General features: G+C 39.4%; 1 protein-coding gene across 2 annotated transcripts in view; it reads right to left on the reverse strand.

Annotated features, from left to right (window-relative positions):
• Positions 1 to 17,603, reverse strand: part of MYO16 (myosin XVI) — a 491,281-nt gene that overhangs the window by 299,611 nt on the left and 174,067 nt on the right. For both annotated transcript variants that reach the window (XM_040487087.1, XM_040487086.1), the window contains exons 11-12: positions 14,137 to 14,247; positions 4,918 to 4,983 (exon numbers count right to left, since the gene is read on the reverse strand). In XM_040487087.1, the coding sequence (XP_040343021.1) occupies positions 4,918 to 4,983; positions 14,137 to 14,247 (177 nt within the window). The remainder of the gene's footprint in view (positions 1 to 4,917; positions 4,984 to 14,136; positions 14,248 to 17,603) is intronic.

Here is a 17,603-nt window from a genome sequence, read left to right on the forward strand (position 1 = left end):
TTGAAATAGTTTTCAAATTTTTGTATTTTTGGTTATTCCAGAATTTAAAATGGCTATCAAAATAATTAATGATAGCAATGTATACACTATAACTAATAAACTGACCAGGGAGTATTAGCCTAGCTGTATTTTCTTGTAGGACAAATATCTGTTCTTTTTGAACACTTGTACTAACACCATTTCACATCCCAAGTCCAACATGGGCCTGATCAAACTCTAACAGAATGCTTTCAAACTCAATCTGTAAAATCTTGCTGAGAATTTCATTAAACGTTACAAACAAGGCCAGACAGAAGAGAGCCAGGAGCATATATGACTCCTACGCCATTTCTTCAAACTACTTAGTGTCACATCTTCTATTTAGGCAAAGTTTTACGAGACATTAAAGGCATAATGGATCTTGGGTATCTAAGTTTTTTCATTATTAGCTAATAACCTTTCTCAGATCTCTTTTCTTATAAGCCTTCTCCTTTCCATGCAGTGTTAGAGTTTACATTGTAGAATATTCCACCGCTACCACCTGGTTAAGACTTAGCTTGATGCTGATTCTATGCTTTATATGTAATGTCAGTACAAAATAATAATGTCAATAATAATAATGCCAATAACTTAATAATAATATTAAATAGATAATAATTAATTCTATTTTTTCCTAGTGAAGCTTGAAGATTTTCACTGACACAGTTCTCGTTTTCTGACAAGCCATGTAACCTTTAGATTGGCTACCATTGCCTTCAGCATTAATAACATTATTGAGTATTCTCATGTGGTCCAGCAAATATCATCAGCGTCAGCCACTCTCTTTCGCGCGTGCCTTCTCTCTCCACTTCACCTCATTCTCTCCCCGTCTGCATCATCTGGAAACCAGAGGATTCTGGTCGGCGGAAATTTTAAGTGCTCTGTTGTAGCTCATGGGGGACATGGCATCACGTCAGCCTCACTCATGGGTACCTCCCTGTGCTGGACTCTCTAGTTCCAATGAATAAGGTCTTTCTTTTTTAAAGAATCTTCCCTCCCTCTTTCCACCATGCACGACCCCTCTCAGTAAACTGCTGGGAGACTGCAGAATCCTGCCCCATTCGGATGTTTGAAGCCAACCACGCAGTCCCACAGTGGATAAGAGGGACAGGCCCAGGCCCCCCAGCTGTCCAGATCCCATAACCCGTGGAACCTCCCTGACGTCAACAGCGTGACTCACAGGGGCTCTTGGCGTCACAGTATGGTATGAATAGGTCACTCTACTTGTGTGAGTGGGTTACCTACTCATGATCTATATAACTATATACAGATGACATATTCTGAAAAAGTGTTTTACAAAGGAGGACATATAATAATTAAAAAATTGCCTGAGGGCTTGGCATTTGTGCTGAGAGAAGAGTCTGTCACGCATTTTGCTCTGGGGTTAGGTGACCTGGATTTAAATTCTGTCCCTACCATCGTGGAAGGCTTTAGAAAATTTGCTAAATCCACATGAGGCTTTTATCACCTCCAAATGGAAATAATAATTCTTATACTGATTGTGTTGCCTTTTGTGATTATGTGACGACATATGTGATGACTTTTGCAGCAGGCCTGCCACGTGATGAACCCTAGACAGCACCAGGTCTCTTTCCAGCCCCACTCGTCCAGAGGCAATGAGCTCTGCTCAGTCCCTCCAGCTCCGCGCCAAACTCGAACATGCAATGGGAATATTAGGAGATCGACGGTAATCAGAATCTGAAAGCTAATGAAGCCCTAAGCCAGGCATCCCACACTAATGCCACTTTACACAGTGGGACAGCTTAATCTCACTGCCAGTAGCAGCTGAAAAGAAAACGGGTACGATCATTTTTGTGCCCTTGTGTACGCAAAACCATAATTTTGAGAGATAATCTCCAGGTAGTTTGTCTTGAATGGTGTCATCATTTCGTACATGGGAGATGTCCAGGTGGTAGATCTTTGGTTTATGAAGTCCATGGTAAAGGTCATGGTGAGGAATACCTGAGAAAAGCCTGATGTTGTTGCTTGAGGGGATAATTGTGTATCTGTTGCTGACGTGTTCCCCCTCAGGACGTTCACTTGTTCGCTGGTTTCCGCAATGATACAAACACCAAGAAGTTCATCCTTTCTGATTACTACACCTCGACAATGTGTTAGATCTGGTTCTTTAGTGGCCGCCATCTGTCTCGTCACTGTTGTCTCTCCATCCCTTCTCCCTCCTGTTCCTCCTCCCCCTTTAACTCTCCTCCTTCTTCATTGCTTTCTATTATTTTTCTACCTCATTCCTTTTTAAAAATGTTTATCATTTTGAGAGAGAGGGAGAGAGCACAAGCAGGGGAGGGGCAGAGAAGGAGGGAAAGAGAGAATCCCAAGCAGGTCCTGCACGGTCACAGAGCTCGCCACGGGGCTCAAATTCACAAACCATGAGGTCATAACCTGAGCCAAAATCAAGAGTTGCTTAACCAACTGAGCCACCCAGGTGCCCCTCCACCTCATTCTTAAATGTGGTATGAGTCTTAGAAATCTTACAAAATGAAATACTCATGTGAATTATTCCTAATCTTGCATCCAATGTCAAATCTCAACATTATTTCAATTTAACCTCCAAAAACTTCACATATTCACCTGAATCTGGTTTTTCCTCAAAAATTTTTCTGTTCCTTCATGTTCTTTTTTGTTATGCATCCTCCTAGGCCCACAAATTAAAACCTGTGTCTCCAACAGATGCCCTTCTCTTTATTTTTTCCTCAAGCTTTTTATCAGTGCATATTTTACCTAAATAGATTTATTTTCCTCTTACTTTCTATGCCAGCGTCTGTTGGAAATGATAGATATAAAGGATAATACATATAAGTTATATGTTGCATTCACCATTTTAAGTTTTAATGAACTGTTCCTGCAAAAATCTCAATATATCATATCTTGTTCCTACAATAATATAGAAATATGTTTCTTGATGTGTCTCTCCTTTCTCTATTAATGTGTATTTCTGAAAGAACTGAAAATACAGCTTGATATTTGAAGGTGTTAAACTGCCACACTGTTAACACCCTAAAAACAAACCACAAAGTCACAGGTTTGTTTCATTTGAGATACACTATATATTATAACATGATAAGTAATGCCATACTAAAATAATTTATTATGTTAAATTTTCCCTAATACTTAGAATTTGACCTCTAGGTCTATAGAAGCATTTAAATAACATACATATATATGTATATACTTTATTCAATTAGTTAAAACTAGCTTTTGTCTCACCAGAAGATTCTTACTGAGTCTAAGATCAAATGTAAAAACATAAATATAAGCCAAGAACAACACACTAAGTGTCAACTTTAAATAGCAGGGGTTCTCTCTCTCTCCATCTCTTAAATTGGATAATAATGAACTTATGAAAAACCAAAGATGAAGAATTCTGTAAAGCTTGTGTAAGGCAAAATAAAAAGCCCCAAATACTTATAAAAGGCAAAAGTTCAAAATATAATGTTATAACTTAAAACAACTATCCAAATTAAACTCCAAGAACTTAGAAAGAAGGAGACAACAAAAATAAAGAAGCAGAAATCAATTATATAGAGAATAAATATACACTAGAAAAAAATTAAAAGTCAAGAGATGCTTTTCTTTGAAAAGAGTAATACAATCAATAAATTCCTAGCAAACGGATTTTAAAAAGTCAGAGAAGGCCCAAATTACCAACATATGGAATGAAAATAAATCACTCAAATTCTACACACATTAAAAAAATAGGATCGTGAATAATTATATGCCAAAAACTTTTGAAGATTAAATGTAAGAAACAGAATCCTTGAAAAACAAAATTACTAAAAACTGACATCAAAAGAAATAAAAACATGAGTAGTCCATATGTCTATCTAATAATCACAGGTTAATGTTACTCCTCTGGCAGAACTGCTGATCCCTCTTGTCCTGGGCTATCATGTGCCCACACAGTCAGACTGCCCAGGGCTAAGGCTGGGATTGGGCCGAGTGGAATAAGAACAGTAGGCAAGGGGCAGTGGTTTCAAAGCAACGGTGGAAGGGACTTTGGGAAGAAGGGTGGAGGTTGGGGTAGTTAGGATGCACTCTCTTTCTCAGGAGGTGTTTCTGTAAGAATTCTTCAATGATTCCTTGGGAGCTTCAAGAAGGTGATGTCTCTATCCCTTCCCCTCTCCCTCTCCCTCTTCTCCACACTTCCTCTTGCCACCTCCCTCTCCAACTTCTCTGAGCATGTCCCTGTTTCAAGAACCTGTGTCTACTCCTCTCTCCTGTTTGTCATGTTCCTGCTCCCTACGAGGGATTCTGCTTTAACTGGAAACAGCCTTGTGAACAAAAGAGACAGAGAGAGAGAGACAGAGACAGAGACAGAGAGAGAGCTTGCACAATGATATTTTGATCTCTTACTACTCAAAAATCATACTGTGTTTTCAGTTTCCTGGAATAATTTTCCAAAAGCAATTGCTCTTTAAATTTTGAAAGTCTCATAATTTAAAGTAGAAAGTCATTTGGAAAAATGTATAAATGCAATAATATCCTTTCTTATTCTCACGGTTCTAACATCATAGAACTTTTCTGAAAGAGGTCATGATGTTAAAATACTTTACACCAACTGACCTTGAATTAGTCAGGAAGGAATGGAAAACAGAGTAATGCATTATTTAATTTTAGAAGTCTGTCTAGTGACTACAATTATAGGAAAATTACACATTATAAGTGCAAAGGAATCTTTTGATAAAAATAACATCCTGTTCCATTTTTGTCTCAGGACAAATTAAAGTCACTATTATGCAAATATTCAGTTTAGAATTTTCTGAGAAGTTTCTGACTTTACTTATTGTTTGCAGGTTTCTTCTCAATCGATCATTTGATATGGATAGGTACGTCTAGTGGGTGTTACCCTACATTATTAAATGGTATTCAAAATTTTATACTCACCATGGTGGAATAAATTGGAAGCTCTTTGAATGGGTTAACAAGCAAGAGGATGTCTCCAATAAAAGTCTGTTAAAAGAAAAGGATACAAGCAGTCAGTAGACTATATAAATAGGACACTTAAAATTAAAAATTATAGAATTTTTAAATAATTGTGCAAAATACAGAGAACAAATAAAAGCCGTATTTTAACATTTTGTGATCCTATGGAGAGTTTGTAAATAAAGAAACACAAAAATATAATTCAAATAAAATAAAACTGACAGGCTTGTTCCACCAACCACATAACAACTCAAATAACTGGATTCTAAGAATTTATTTTCTTAAAGAGGCTTTGTGAGAATCAGAGTGAATAAAAAATATAACATTAAAACACATGGCAAAAAATGCTGAAGGTAATAAAGTAATGAGTTCTATGCTGCTACAGAACAATAATAAGATGCATAACGCAAATTTAAAGTACAAAAAAGCAAATATAAATAATTTGCAATTAAAAAAAGACAAGTAATGAGATATATAGGCACAAAGAACAGATGGAATAAATAGAAACCAAATAATAAAATGACAGATTTAAACCCCAAAACATCAGTAATTACATCAAATGCAAAACTACGAACTACTCTAATTAAACGACAAAGATTATGAACTGGATTAAAGTACTTTAAATATATGGATTAAGAAAATTAGAAAGTAAAAAGATAAAACAAGATATAGCTGCAAACAATAATAACAAAAATGTGATTTAGCAATACTCAATTCATGAAAAAATAAATAAAAGTGATGAAAAGGGACATTGCACAACGATAACATGTTAAACCAATCAGGAATATATGGCAATTTAAAATTTCTATGAGACTAAAATTTAGCACAAAATGCATGAAGCAAAAACAGCTCTAAAGAGAAAAATTCAACACAGTAGTGGGGATTTGTAACAATTTGTTTTAGTAACTCATGGAATAAGCAGACAGAATGTTGAAATAATTACCACATTGACTGACTTATACACAACACTGTTAGCAAACAATTGCAGAATATACATTCTTTGAAATCGATCACAGACCAGTTCCATTGTATTTAAAGGACTTGGATCACACAGAGTATGTACTCTGATTATGGCAGAAATAAGACAGAGATTATCAATCGATATCTAGAAAATTACAAAATGTCTAGGAATTATACAATACATCTGCAAATAACCTATGAGCCTAAAAAGGAGCTACAATGAAAATGAGAAAATATTTTGGTTATCTCCTAATTTGTGAGATGCAACTAAATATAAGTATGGAAATTATTGCCCGATATGATATTTATAATGCTAGAAAAGAAGAAAAGCTGGTAATTAATGATCTAAATGTCCTTTTCAAGGAGCATATCCGATTACATCAAATTATACAGAAATAAATAATCAGTATAACAGTAGAAATTAAAAGAATAGAAACAAAAGTCAGAAGGTGGCCTTTTGAACAATGTAATGAAATGGTGAGTACCCTAACAAGACTTCGGAAACAAGAGAAAATGCACAAGCTACTAGTATCCAAAATACGACATTACTACATATAGACATGAAAACAGATGAACAAATACTAGGAATCATACTTTAGTCACTGTGGCTGGATATTTAGATAATGTGATAATGTGACAACAATCCACCATCTTACCAAAACGAACACAATAAGATATAGAATGTCTCACGACTTTATTTTTCTGAAAAAGAACTTTGAATCTCTAAGAAACCTTTCCACCAAGAAAATTTAAACTTCACTGGTGAATTCTTCCCAACATCAATGAACAAGATAAATGTTACACAAATTATCTTAGAATATAACAGAAAAGGAATACCATTACATTTTAAGAGGCCTGCATAAACTTGGTATTACACACCTAACTAGTATATTCAAAGAAAGGAAATTTACAGGTTTCTCTCTTTCATTAAGTACGTGCAAAAATCGTGAACAAAATATTGGCAAATTAAATCCAGTAATACATTAAGCAGATAATCTGTTTCAACCAAGTAGGCTTTATTCTAGTAATGCAAGGTTGGCTTCATATTAGAAAACCAACTGTTACAATTTATAATGCTAAAGAGTAGGGATGCCTGGGTGGCTCAGTCAGTTGGGCAGCTGAATTCAGCTCGGGTCATGATCTCACAGTCTGAGTTTGAGCCTTGTGTTGGGCTCTGTGCTGACAGCTCAGAGCCTAGAGCCTGCTTCAGATTCTGTGTCTCCCTCTCTCTCTGCCCCTCCCCTGCTTATTCTCTGTCTCTTTCTTAAAAAATAATACATACTAAAAAAATTTTTCCAATACTAAAGAGTAAAGAATAAAAGCCATATGATCATCTCAATAAATGTCAGAAAACATTTAATAGTATTCGATGCCCACTCCTGACTGAAAATAATAATAACTTTGAAAAGTATTAATATAAGGAAGTTAATCAAATAACATTCAACTAGATCTATGGCGGGGTTACTGCAAACAACGTGCTTAATGATAAAACATCGAAAGCTTTGCCCTGGGATCCAAAACGAGGTAGGGATGCCTAATATTGTCACTTCCAGTCATCTTTCTATTAAGAGTACCATCCCATGAAATAAAATAAGAAAAGAAAGTAAGGAGGCTATCAAGATTTAAAAGAAAAAAATAAAAGCCATTATCTACATACCATATAATGGTATGTGCTGAAAATCCCGAAGAATCTCCATATAAATCCATGTTTGCATATGAATTTAGCAAGATTGGCAGATAAAATATGCATATTGCAATCGAATTATATCTCCATATTTGTCATAAACAATAAGAAAATGAAATTCCCTTGTAATTTTCAATAAGAAAATAACATTTATTATAGCATTATAGCATCACAACGTGAAAAATGCCCAGAAACAGGTATAATATAAAGGGTCAAGAGTTCTACACCAAAAATTTAGAAATGTTCCAGAGAAATGAAACACAACCAAAAGAGGGATATTAACCTTCCATGATATATAGAAGACTTCCACGTGTTAAGATCTATCATACTGCCATAGCTATTGAGATCTTTCGGTCCTGGTTTAGACACAAACGGATCCATTCACACAACAGAATATGTATTCTCCTCCCCATGGTCATCTTGTTATGACTGTGGGGGAACACTACTCTGGACACTTCTCTTGCACCACTGTGAAGTCACTTCCACCCTAATAACATACCTTAAATGTTAAAGTTAAAACAATCAACCTGCCAGAAGAAATACAGGAAACTAGCCTCGGCCAAATTTTACGACCAAGGCCAAATTTTCTTAAGTGGGACACAAAAAAACCCTCAACGTAAAGAATTTTGTGAAAATTGCAAACTTCTATCCTGCACACCTATTCCATAGACCTATTCGCAGACGAAAACGGAAGCCGCCAACTGGGAGAAAATGCTCACAACATGTACACCTAACAAGGAAAGAGTATTCTGAATATATACAAATCCCTACACAGGGATAAGAAAAAGTAACATGACCCATTCATGTTTAAATGCCGATATAACTGAACGGTCATGTCCTGAGCCAAAATGGCCAAGTGAGCAACACACACCTACAGGTCACCATCATCAGGGAGTGCGAAGACGTGAGCTCAAACCACAATGAGGTAGCAGACTACCTGTCAAGATGGCCGGAATCCGTAAAAACTGACAGTACAACAGATAAGACTGAGTATGCTGTGGGTGGGCAGGGTGTGGAATCCTGAGCTGTGTGGTGGGTAAGCACTCTGAAAAAGTATTTGGGTGTGTCTATGAGGCTGAATGTCCCTGTGATGCTGCCATTCCCGCGCTGGGTTAACGCCCTGCGAACAAAGCTCTACGTGGCCCCCAACAGAAATACGCACTCATATTTGCACATTGCCAAAAAAAGCATCAGGATGGTTTCTAACAGTATGATCCACCCAAGTCACATAATTGTAATGGTATATTTCGAAACCAAAATGTGGAGACAACTCAAGGGTTCCTCAACCGTAGAGTAAATACATAAATTAGGATATATTCATACAGCAGCTTATTTTACAGAAAAATGGGTAGCTATTGCTGCCAGCAACAAGATAGATGATTATCGGAAATATAACGATGAATGAAAGTTGACAGAGGCAGAAGAGAACACCCTGGATGATTCCCTTTAGAGAAAGAGAGAAAAAAATACAAAATGAATCTATAGCTACATATACGCCGAAATCTTTTTTTTTTATTTTTTTTAATGTTTATTTACTCTTGAGAGAGAGAGACAGAGCGTGAGCGGGGGAGGGGAAGAGAGACAGAGGGAGACACAGAATCTGAAGCAGGCTCCAGGCTCCGAGCTGTCAGCACAGAGTCCGACGCGGGGCTCGGACTCACAAACCGTGAGATCATGACTTGAGCCGATGTCAGACGTTTAACCAACTGAGCCACCCAGGAGCCCGATACACACTAAAATCTTTTTAATGATTAGGGTCAACTGGGGAAGACGCTGCTTATATTTCATTTCTTTATGAAGCTGCTGGTTACTTGAGCCTGTTCACCAGCTGAAAATTCATGATGCCATACACCCGTCACAAGTTGTGCCCTATTCTCTCTACGTGCTGTGATGCAATCCAACATTGACTTAGAAGGCTTGGCCACTGTGTTACAGCCATGTACAGGAGAAAAGAAAAGGGAAATGATTGCCCCAAAGGGGAAGCTTTACAGTGAAGTATCTGAAAATTGCTCAGAAAAATGAAGAATAAGAGATCGAGGGAGAATCGGGAAATGTGCTAGGGAAAGAAAAATGAGGAACTAAAAAAAAAAAATCAAAACACTTCTAAGTTGCATTTTTCTATTGATATATAATTTTTACTTTGGTCTGATTATTGAAAGTATTTGAGACTGCCCTTGCAAATATAGTTTGTGATAAACAAAAACATTGTTCAGAAAAATGTGATCTGAATGTCAGCGATAGATTCCCAGAGTATGAGCTTGTATAAACCTATGCCATATTCTCAAGAGGCTCTGTTGATGGAAGGGAATGTTATAAAATGTTTTTTTTTTTTAATTTAGAAACCTACAGATTTCCTTTACCTCACCTTTCTAAAATATCACTTTTTTTTTTTTTTAAGAGAAAGAGTGTGAGCAGGGGAGAGGGGCAGAGGGAGAAGAGAAGAGAGAATCTAAAGCAGGCTCCAGGCTCAGCACAGAGCTCAACAGGGGCTTGATCCCATAACCTTGGGATCATGGCCTGAGCTGAAATCAAGAGTCGGATGCTCAACCTACTGAGCCACACAGGTGCCCCTTACTTTTTTTTTTTTTTTAATAGCTCACTTCTAGTGCACCTGAGTGGCTCAGTTGGTTAAGCGTCCAACTTCGGCTCAGGTCATGATCTCACGGTTTGTGGGTTCGAGTCCCGCGTCGGGCTCTGTGCTGACAGCTCAGAGTCTGGTTCCTGCTTCGGATTCTGTGTCTCCCTCTCTCTCTGCCCTTCCCCTGGCTCATGCTCTGTCTCTGTCTGTCTCAAAAATAAATAAAACATTAAAATAAGAAAAAAATAAATAGGTCACTTCTATTAAGTGTTCACAAGGGTCTATAATAGATTGAGTGGGGGGATATGGAACGACATGGTAGGTACTACATATGGTGGGTGAGGCTTCAGATACAGGCTAGGGGGCAGTGCCAGCTTGGGGAAAACGAGTCTGTCTACAGAATTTCCAATGTTCTCCAAGCGAGACAGACTTCAACTTCTGACACAAGCTAGCCTCTTGAGCTGCTCTTAACAAAAAAAACCTGCTACATCCCACGGGGTTGCCTAGAGGGGAATGTTCAGTCAGTGGCTCAGGTAAGCCAGGCCGCCTACCTGGCTAACCAGATGTTACAGGAGCCTGTGTTTATTTTGTGGGGTTCTTTCATTATGAGTCTTGAGTCCTACCAGTGTGTTTATAAAAAGAATAAAGAGAATATTGCTTCCATGTTTATCTGCCATCCACAAAGAAATATGATTGCATAGTCTATTCTCTCTGTTCCAGTTGACCGTAATCATTCAGAGAATGAAATGCCTTTATTCTCTGCATTTCCTAGCAAGAAAACACCTCATCTCTTGCAATTAATTTTGTTTGATGGTTTGGGCATGTCCTACTGCTATGGGCTATATGGAACCTTCCCAATCTGATATCCAAATGGAATACTATGCACTTAGTTAAAAGAGTCAGTTACGGGGGCGCCTGGGTGGCGCAGTCGGTTAAGCGTCCGACTTCAGCCAGGTCACGATCTCGCGGTCCGTGAGTTCGAGCCCCCATCAGGCTCTGGGCTGATGGCTCAGAGCCTGGAGCCTGTTTCCGATTCTGTGTCTCCCTCTCTCTCTGCTCCTCCCCCGTTCATGCTCTGTCTCTCTGTCCCAAAAATAAATAAACGTTGGAAAAAAAAAATTAAAAAAAAAAAAAAAGAGTCAGTTACGTTTGCTCCTGGGTTTTGGCACACACACACACACACACACACACACACACACACAAAAGATAAAGAAAGAGAGAAAAAGGAAAGAAAGAAAGAAAGAAAGAAAGAAAGAAAGAAAGAAGAAAAGAGAAACCTACAGATTGTTTTGAAAGATCACCTTATATAACCAGTCAGACTACAGCAAAAAGAGGAAACTCCTGGTTAAACAATTAATTCTGCTGACATGTGTTATGTTGGCATTGATGGGCCAGTGGTAGCAGTGGGGGTCCATTCTGCATATATTTTGAAAGGAAGGTTGCTGAGATTTGCATGAAAACGTGACTTGGGACATGGAAGAAAGACTAGTACCAACACCGAAACTAGTCACTTTGGGCTGAAAGCTGGAGGAGGAATAAAAGGGGCAGGGAGGGGGGAGGCATGCAGGGAGCGTGGTGGGGGGGTGTGCCGGGGGGGGGTAGGTCACATGACCAACTCTGAATACAACATCCGCTGAAACCAGGGTTTCTGTATTTGTGGCAAGGAAACTTCCATTTCCAATTCATCATGGACTGATACTTTTGGAAAATGTAATAAAAATGAATTCCTGTAAATGTGACATTGGAAAAGACAAAGACATACAAAGCACAAGCCTGGATTCTTTTCAGATTCAACAGAAGGAAATGAAACCATCAAATTGCTATAAGAGGTTCTAAATGCTTACTCTCCCTGCAGAACGGTAATAAAAAGCTCATACACCCAATGGTTCACAGGATACTTTGAAAATCACTTGTTATTATTCCATCAATAATGTTGAAATTGCTTGTCTACCCATTAAAGGAGAGTTCCAATAACATAACTTAGAGCACTCATCACAAAATTGATCCCAGACGATTTAGCTCTTCAATATTTCAGGTATGGAAAGGAAGAAAATCACGTCTCACACGGTGGCAAATTTGTATTTTATGTGAGCTTGAACAAAGCAGGGAATATTAATTCTGATGGTCCAGAGAGAAAGAGAAACCCAGTGAGTAGAGAGAGTCTAAGAAGAGGGTCCCATGTCGGGAGGAGCTGATAAACAGTAGGAAATACCTGTCACTTGCGATTGTAAAGTGCTTGACCAGGCCTCGCGGTGAGTAAAATCAGCATGGGTCCTATTCTCACTGAGCCAGAGCCTCACACAGCACCCAAAGATCAATCAAGGGACCAGTAAGGTATAAAATCACAAGCAGTCACAAGAAAGATCCATCACAACTTTATCTGGGGAGGTTTCCTTGAAGACTGAAGAACTTTTGAGGGGCAGTTTGTGAAGCTAAGTGTTTACTTCATGGGGTAGAGAGAGAAACTTAGGGGAAAGCAAAACAGGCCGAGAAAAATCCTTGGTGTAGACAGGAAGGCAGCTGCCGGAGGCCGACAGCATCAACGCTTAGTGTCTGGGGGCCGGATCGTGAATGAAGATTGTGGCTGTCCTCCCATGAAAAACGAGAAGCCACAGAGAAGTCAAAGAACGGGGGTTTCAAGATTACACTGGTTCATTACAAAAATTACTCTAGCTCCTTGTGAGGTCAGGTGGAGAGGGAACAAGTTTGTCTCTGGACGGCTGGGAGGCGGTTGGGGAAGAGAGGACAGTGGCCTTGATGAGAACGGTGACCGCCAGGAAGTAGACTAAGCGGGTATCGGGGAGACAGAGGCACTTGAGAAGCATGAAGGAAACACAGAAATCCAAAACAGTTCAAGCAATGGTCTTCTGGCAATATAATTAAGAAGTCAAAAGGAGGAAGTTGTGGTAGAAGAGAAGAAATCAGCACAATGCTAGAAAAGGTGAGGGAACGGAATAACAACAATACACAAATCACAAGAGTAACAGGGGCCAAGGTCATCAGGTTTCCCCACTTTATGCCAATGACGTAATTCCCTTCATTTTGATATAAACATTTAAGTTTACGTGTATTTGCAGAGGCGGCCGATTCATCCAAGCGTTAAGAGGCTGCGCTGAATTTGCGTAGGTTAATCAGCACCTGGCGATTTATGACTGGTAAGGAAATCTCAGGCTTCACATTTACATGAAAATTACTTAATCAATTTCTCGGTAGACCAGGAGAAAAAGGGGGTTATCAAAAAGGGATAGCAGATATGGGCATAATCAGATTTCCCTACAGACATTCTGATTGAATTGCTATGAGTTGAACATAACAAATTCAAGGACAGAGAGAGTCGGACAGAGCCAGAGACTGAGATTACATGGGGTCTAAATTGTTCTGTGTATTGGAAGAAATAACACATATAAACCAGGGCAGAACCACAGCAAATTAATTCTCCATGCCGTTTGTCAACTGTGTCATATATTCCTATCCTGTTATCAGAGATGGGCGTATAAAGTATTTACTTTACAGACAAAGCGTTTCCTGATAACTGAGAGGGACAATAGTTTTCTCTTTTCACTCACACTGACCTGAGGAGTCAACTCTACCTCCTCAGCTTTCTTTTCCAGATCGGGCAGGCTATGTAGAACACAGGAAACAAACGGCATTTTGATAAGTGACTTGAAGATCCTTCCGTTTCTAGCAAGATCTTCTTCCACAGCAAACTTGACAACCGGAAAGCTGTCTACCCACAGGGTATTATTACCTTTCACTTAACAACTCTGAAATTTGGATCTCTGCTGAACCTGCCTTGGAACTCAATCAGAATGAACCCGAACTCGGAGAAATCCACCTTAAGCCGTCAGCATGCCCAGAGACAACACTAAGCCCTTTACCTGTAAAATCTGCAGCACTGAAGGGTAAACACTGGCAGCAAGACAAAGGCAGTGCAAAAGGCAATTTCAAGGGCACTTACATATATCTGATTGTTCCCAAAGCGCTTCTGAATTTCATAAAGCAGGCTGCCATCATTCAGCTCACTGAGAGTCGCTAGGTCATCACTGGGAGCAGGAGGCATCAGCTTGACCTGGGGAAAAACATAAGTGAGATCAATTCTAATTGCTTTCCAATCAACTTTCTTCACAGCTGGATGTCCCAGTTTCAATTACATGTCAAAGGTTTAAAGGCCACGTGAGCCTGAAACCGCTATTAAAAGATGAAATGGTTCACTTCCAAGGAACAAAAAATTCAACAGCCACAGAGAAATGTATTCAGATGAGAATTTCGGTCCTGTGCCCGTGAGTGTGCACGCACGCTCACACACACGCACTGATACGAGCACCTCCCGTGTTAACCTTACGTCCCGCAAAGGCATTAGTCTGTCAAAATTATTTCAGCATGTTGATTTTAAATGTAGACACCTGAGTCCTCTGTAAGACAAGCAGCTGAAAAGCTCACATATTTGCAGCGTTTTCCAAAGCTAAAGCAAAAATTTTCATATTACCGTTGTTGGCGTGGTGAAGGAAGCAGTGTGCCTGCAATTTGCTTTCTGCATGCATGTAGGAGGAGGCCAGATTTTGAAAGAAGACTCCAGAATCTTGGCTTGGGATCTTTATTCTTTTCTACATTACACTTACAACGAAAGTAGCTGTGAGATTAAGATAATTCTGCCATCAAGAAAAAAATGCCTCCCTATTCAATTTCATGGAAAGTGACAGAGTTAAAAAAAAAAAAAAACACCTGGGAAACATTTCAATTAAAAAAGCGATGAATTTGAATTTGGATTAAATGTAAATCTATCATTTACGAGTTAAGAATGGACAATTTTTTTTGTAATGTTTATTTATTTATTTTAAGAGACAGGGAGAAGGGGCGTGTGTGAACAGCGGAGAGGCAGAGAGAGAGAGAATCCCAAGCAAGCTCCACACTCAGTGGGAAGCCCAGCACAGGGCTTGATCTCAGGACTGTGAGATCACGACCTGAGCAGAGATCAAGAGTCAGACCCTCAAGTGACTGAGCCACCCAGGTGCCCCACGAATGGACAATGTTTAATTTTACATACACAAGATAATGTTGTGCAAACTAGGCACTCAATCTACTATGACAGCTTTGGTTTTCTTATGTCAAAACACAGGGGAGCCAAAGAACAAGAATATTGTGATTAACGCCTCTGAGGGCTCGTGGGTGCCCATAGCGAATTTTTAACAGCAGCAAGTTTACTTCTCTTATTTGTGTTCGTGTTTGGTTCTCTACTTGCATTTGCAGTTTGTATTTATAATTGCATTACAAATTTTATTATCGTATGCACCACTGTTACATAATTTGAACTTAAATATTACTGCTTATCAGCTAAATGTCTATGGCACTGACAATTACAAGTCACTGCCCTCCCAGACTGCTTATAATCCTAATGTATTAATAATGGAAACTCAAACTCTTTACTGGGAATCTCAAATGGTCAGAAGAGTGGTTTGTTTTTTCTTCCAGTTAGGAGGGTGTCATGGCCATGGGCTCTGGTATTTGAGACACCACCATTTGGGAAAATAGTAAATACCCTATCCAATATGTATTAAAAATGTATTAAAAATTAATTTGTGGGGCGCCTGGGTGGCTCAGTAGGTTAAGTGTCCGACTTCAGCTAGGGTCACGATCTCACAGTGTGTGAGTTTGAGCCCCGCGTCGGGCTCTGTGCTGACAGCTCGGAGCCTGGAGCCTGCTTCGGATTCTGTGTCTCCTTCTCTCTCTGCCCCTCCCCCACTTGTGCTCTGTCTCTTTCTGTCTCTCAAAACTAAATAAATGTAAAAAAAATAATTTGTAAAATATTCCAGACCTCATAAATGTCAAGAACAAGACTCTCCCTGCCCCCCAATATGCACACACAGAGCCAACACCTTGGGTTTATTTTCTCTGCTTTTCTAGCATTTAAAAGAAATATGCCTCAAAATACCTTTCAGAATTAACCTGAAATTAAGGTGCATATAACATAGTCTTATTCAACTTAGTTGACTAGTTAATTTTAATTAGTTAGAGGCATAGCTTTAAGACTTTGATACTTTCACAACTACTTACTTAAATAGTTGAGTGGCATCCAAAAGCTGCTACTTGTGCTGATAAAAATAGAAGTCATAATGTTCCACAACCCCCAGTATTTTCTGGGTTGTCAAAATCAGTTTTGGGATTGTGTGATATCTGTGTGTGTGTGTGTGTGTGTGTGTGTGTGTGTGTGTGTGTGTGTGTGTTTTAAACAGGATACACTTAGTTCTACTTTGAAGAGTCTCATAATCCGAAAATGCTGCCAGGTAAGTAACTAGAAATGTGCTTGACGTACGCTGTGTTTGATTCGGTATTTCGTATCAGTCAGGCTCATTTGGGTAAAAATCTTACATACTGATTTCAGCTTCCCCACCTTAAATTCTGGAAACGGAAGCACATTAAGAGATCGACTGCGAGTGTGTGTGTGTGTGTGTGTGTGTGTGTGTGTGTTGCCTTAAGTTTTTATTTTGAGAGAGAGAGAGCGTGCACAAGCTGGGGAGGGACAGACAGAGAAGAAGAGACAGAGGATCACAAGCAGGCACCTTGCTGTCTCTGCAGAGCCTGACGTGGGGCTCAGACTCACGAATCATGAGTTCGTGACCTGAGTTGAAACCAAGAGTTGGATGCTTAACCAACTGAGCCACCCAGGCTCCCTTACATTGATTATTTTTGTATTCAGTGGGATGAATGGGTTGAAATCTCAGTGGTGTATCTTCCTGGTTGTGGGAATGTGAATATTTTTCTTCCCTAACATTACTAAGTCACTTTCAATCCTCTTTCATACTAGGAAAGGTAATGATGGGTCCCTCATTGGAGGCTGTGAGGATCAGTTTGCATGAAGGCCCAGCCAGGTGCCTGCTCTGTGGATAAGTGGGAGTGGGGGGTACATTGTTACACAGTAAAACATCTAGAGAGGGCCATGAGCACCAAAGATAAACTTTCTGCCAACTTCCCTGAGGACTGCCTTTGGAGGGAGGAGGGAGGAGGCATTTGTAGAGGGCTCCGGGCCAATCTCTGTGGCTCTCAGCAAAGACACTCATCTTTCACCTGCTTTAAAAATTGGAGTTCTTTTTCATATATCCCTTTATGGGGAAGGATCTGCTGTGAAATAATAATTTTAAAAAGTTTGAAATCCAGTGATGTGGTCCTTAATCGGTAGATGTAGAACTTAAGGCCCAGAGAAGCCACTCGGTTTCCTTGGGGTCACACAGCTGAGCGGTCAGAAGTGGAAGCCGGGACAATAACCATTAGGTAACAGCAGAGAAAGTCTAGCAGATAATGAATCAATCTGACAACGTATATTCAATAGTTTGCCTTTCGTTTTCTTGCTCCCTGGCCCGTAGCCAGGCACCTTGTTTGAGGTTTAGTACAAAGAGGGAGATAAGGGGGGCGCCTGGGTGGCTCAGTCGG

The sequence above is a fragment of the Herpailurus yagouaroundi genome, unplaced genomic scaffold (genome assembly GCF_014898765.1).
Source record: "Herpailurus yagouaroundi ecotype Mexico unplaced genomic scaffold, PumYag 164, whole genome shotgun sequence".
NCBI lineage: Eukaryota > Metazoa > Chordata > Mammalia > Carnivora > Felidae > Herpailurus > Herpailurus yagouaroundi.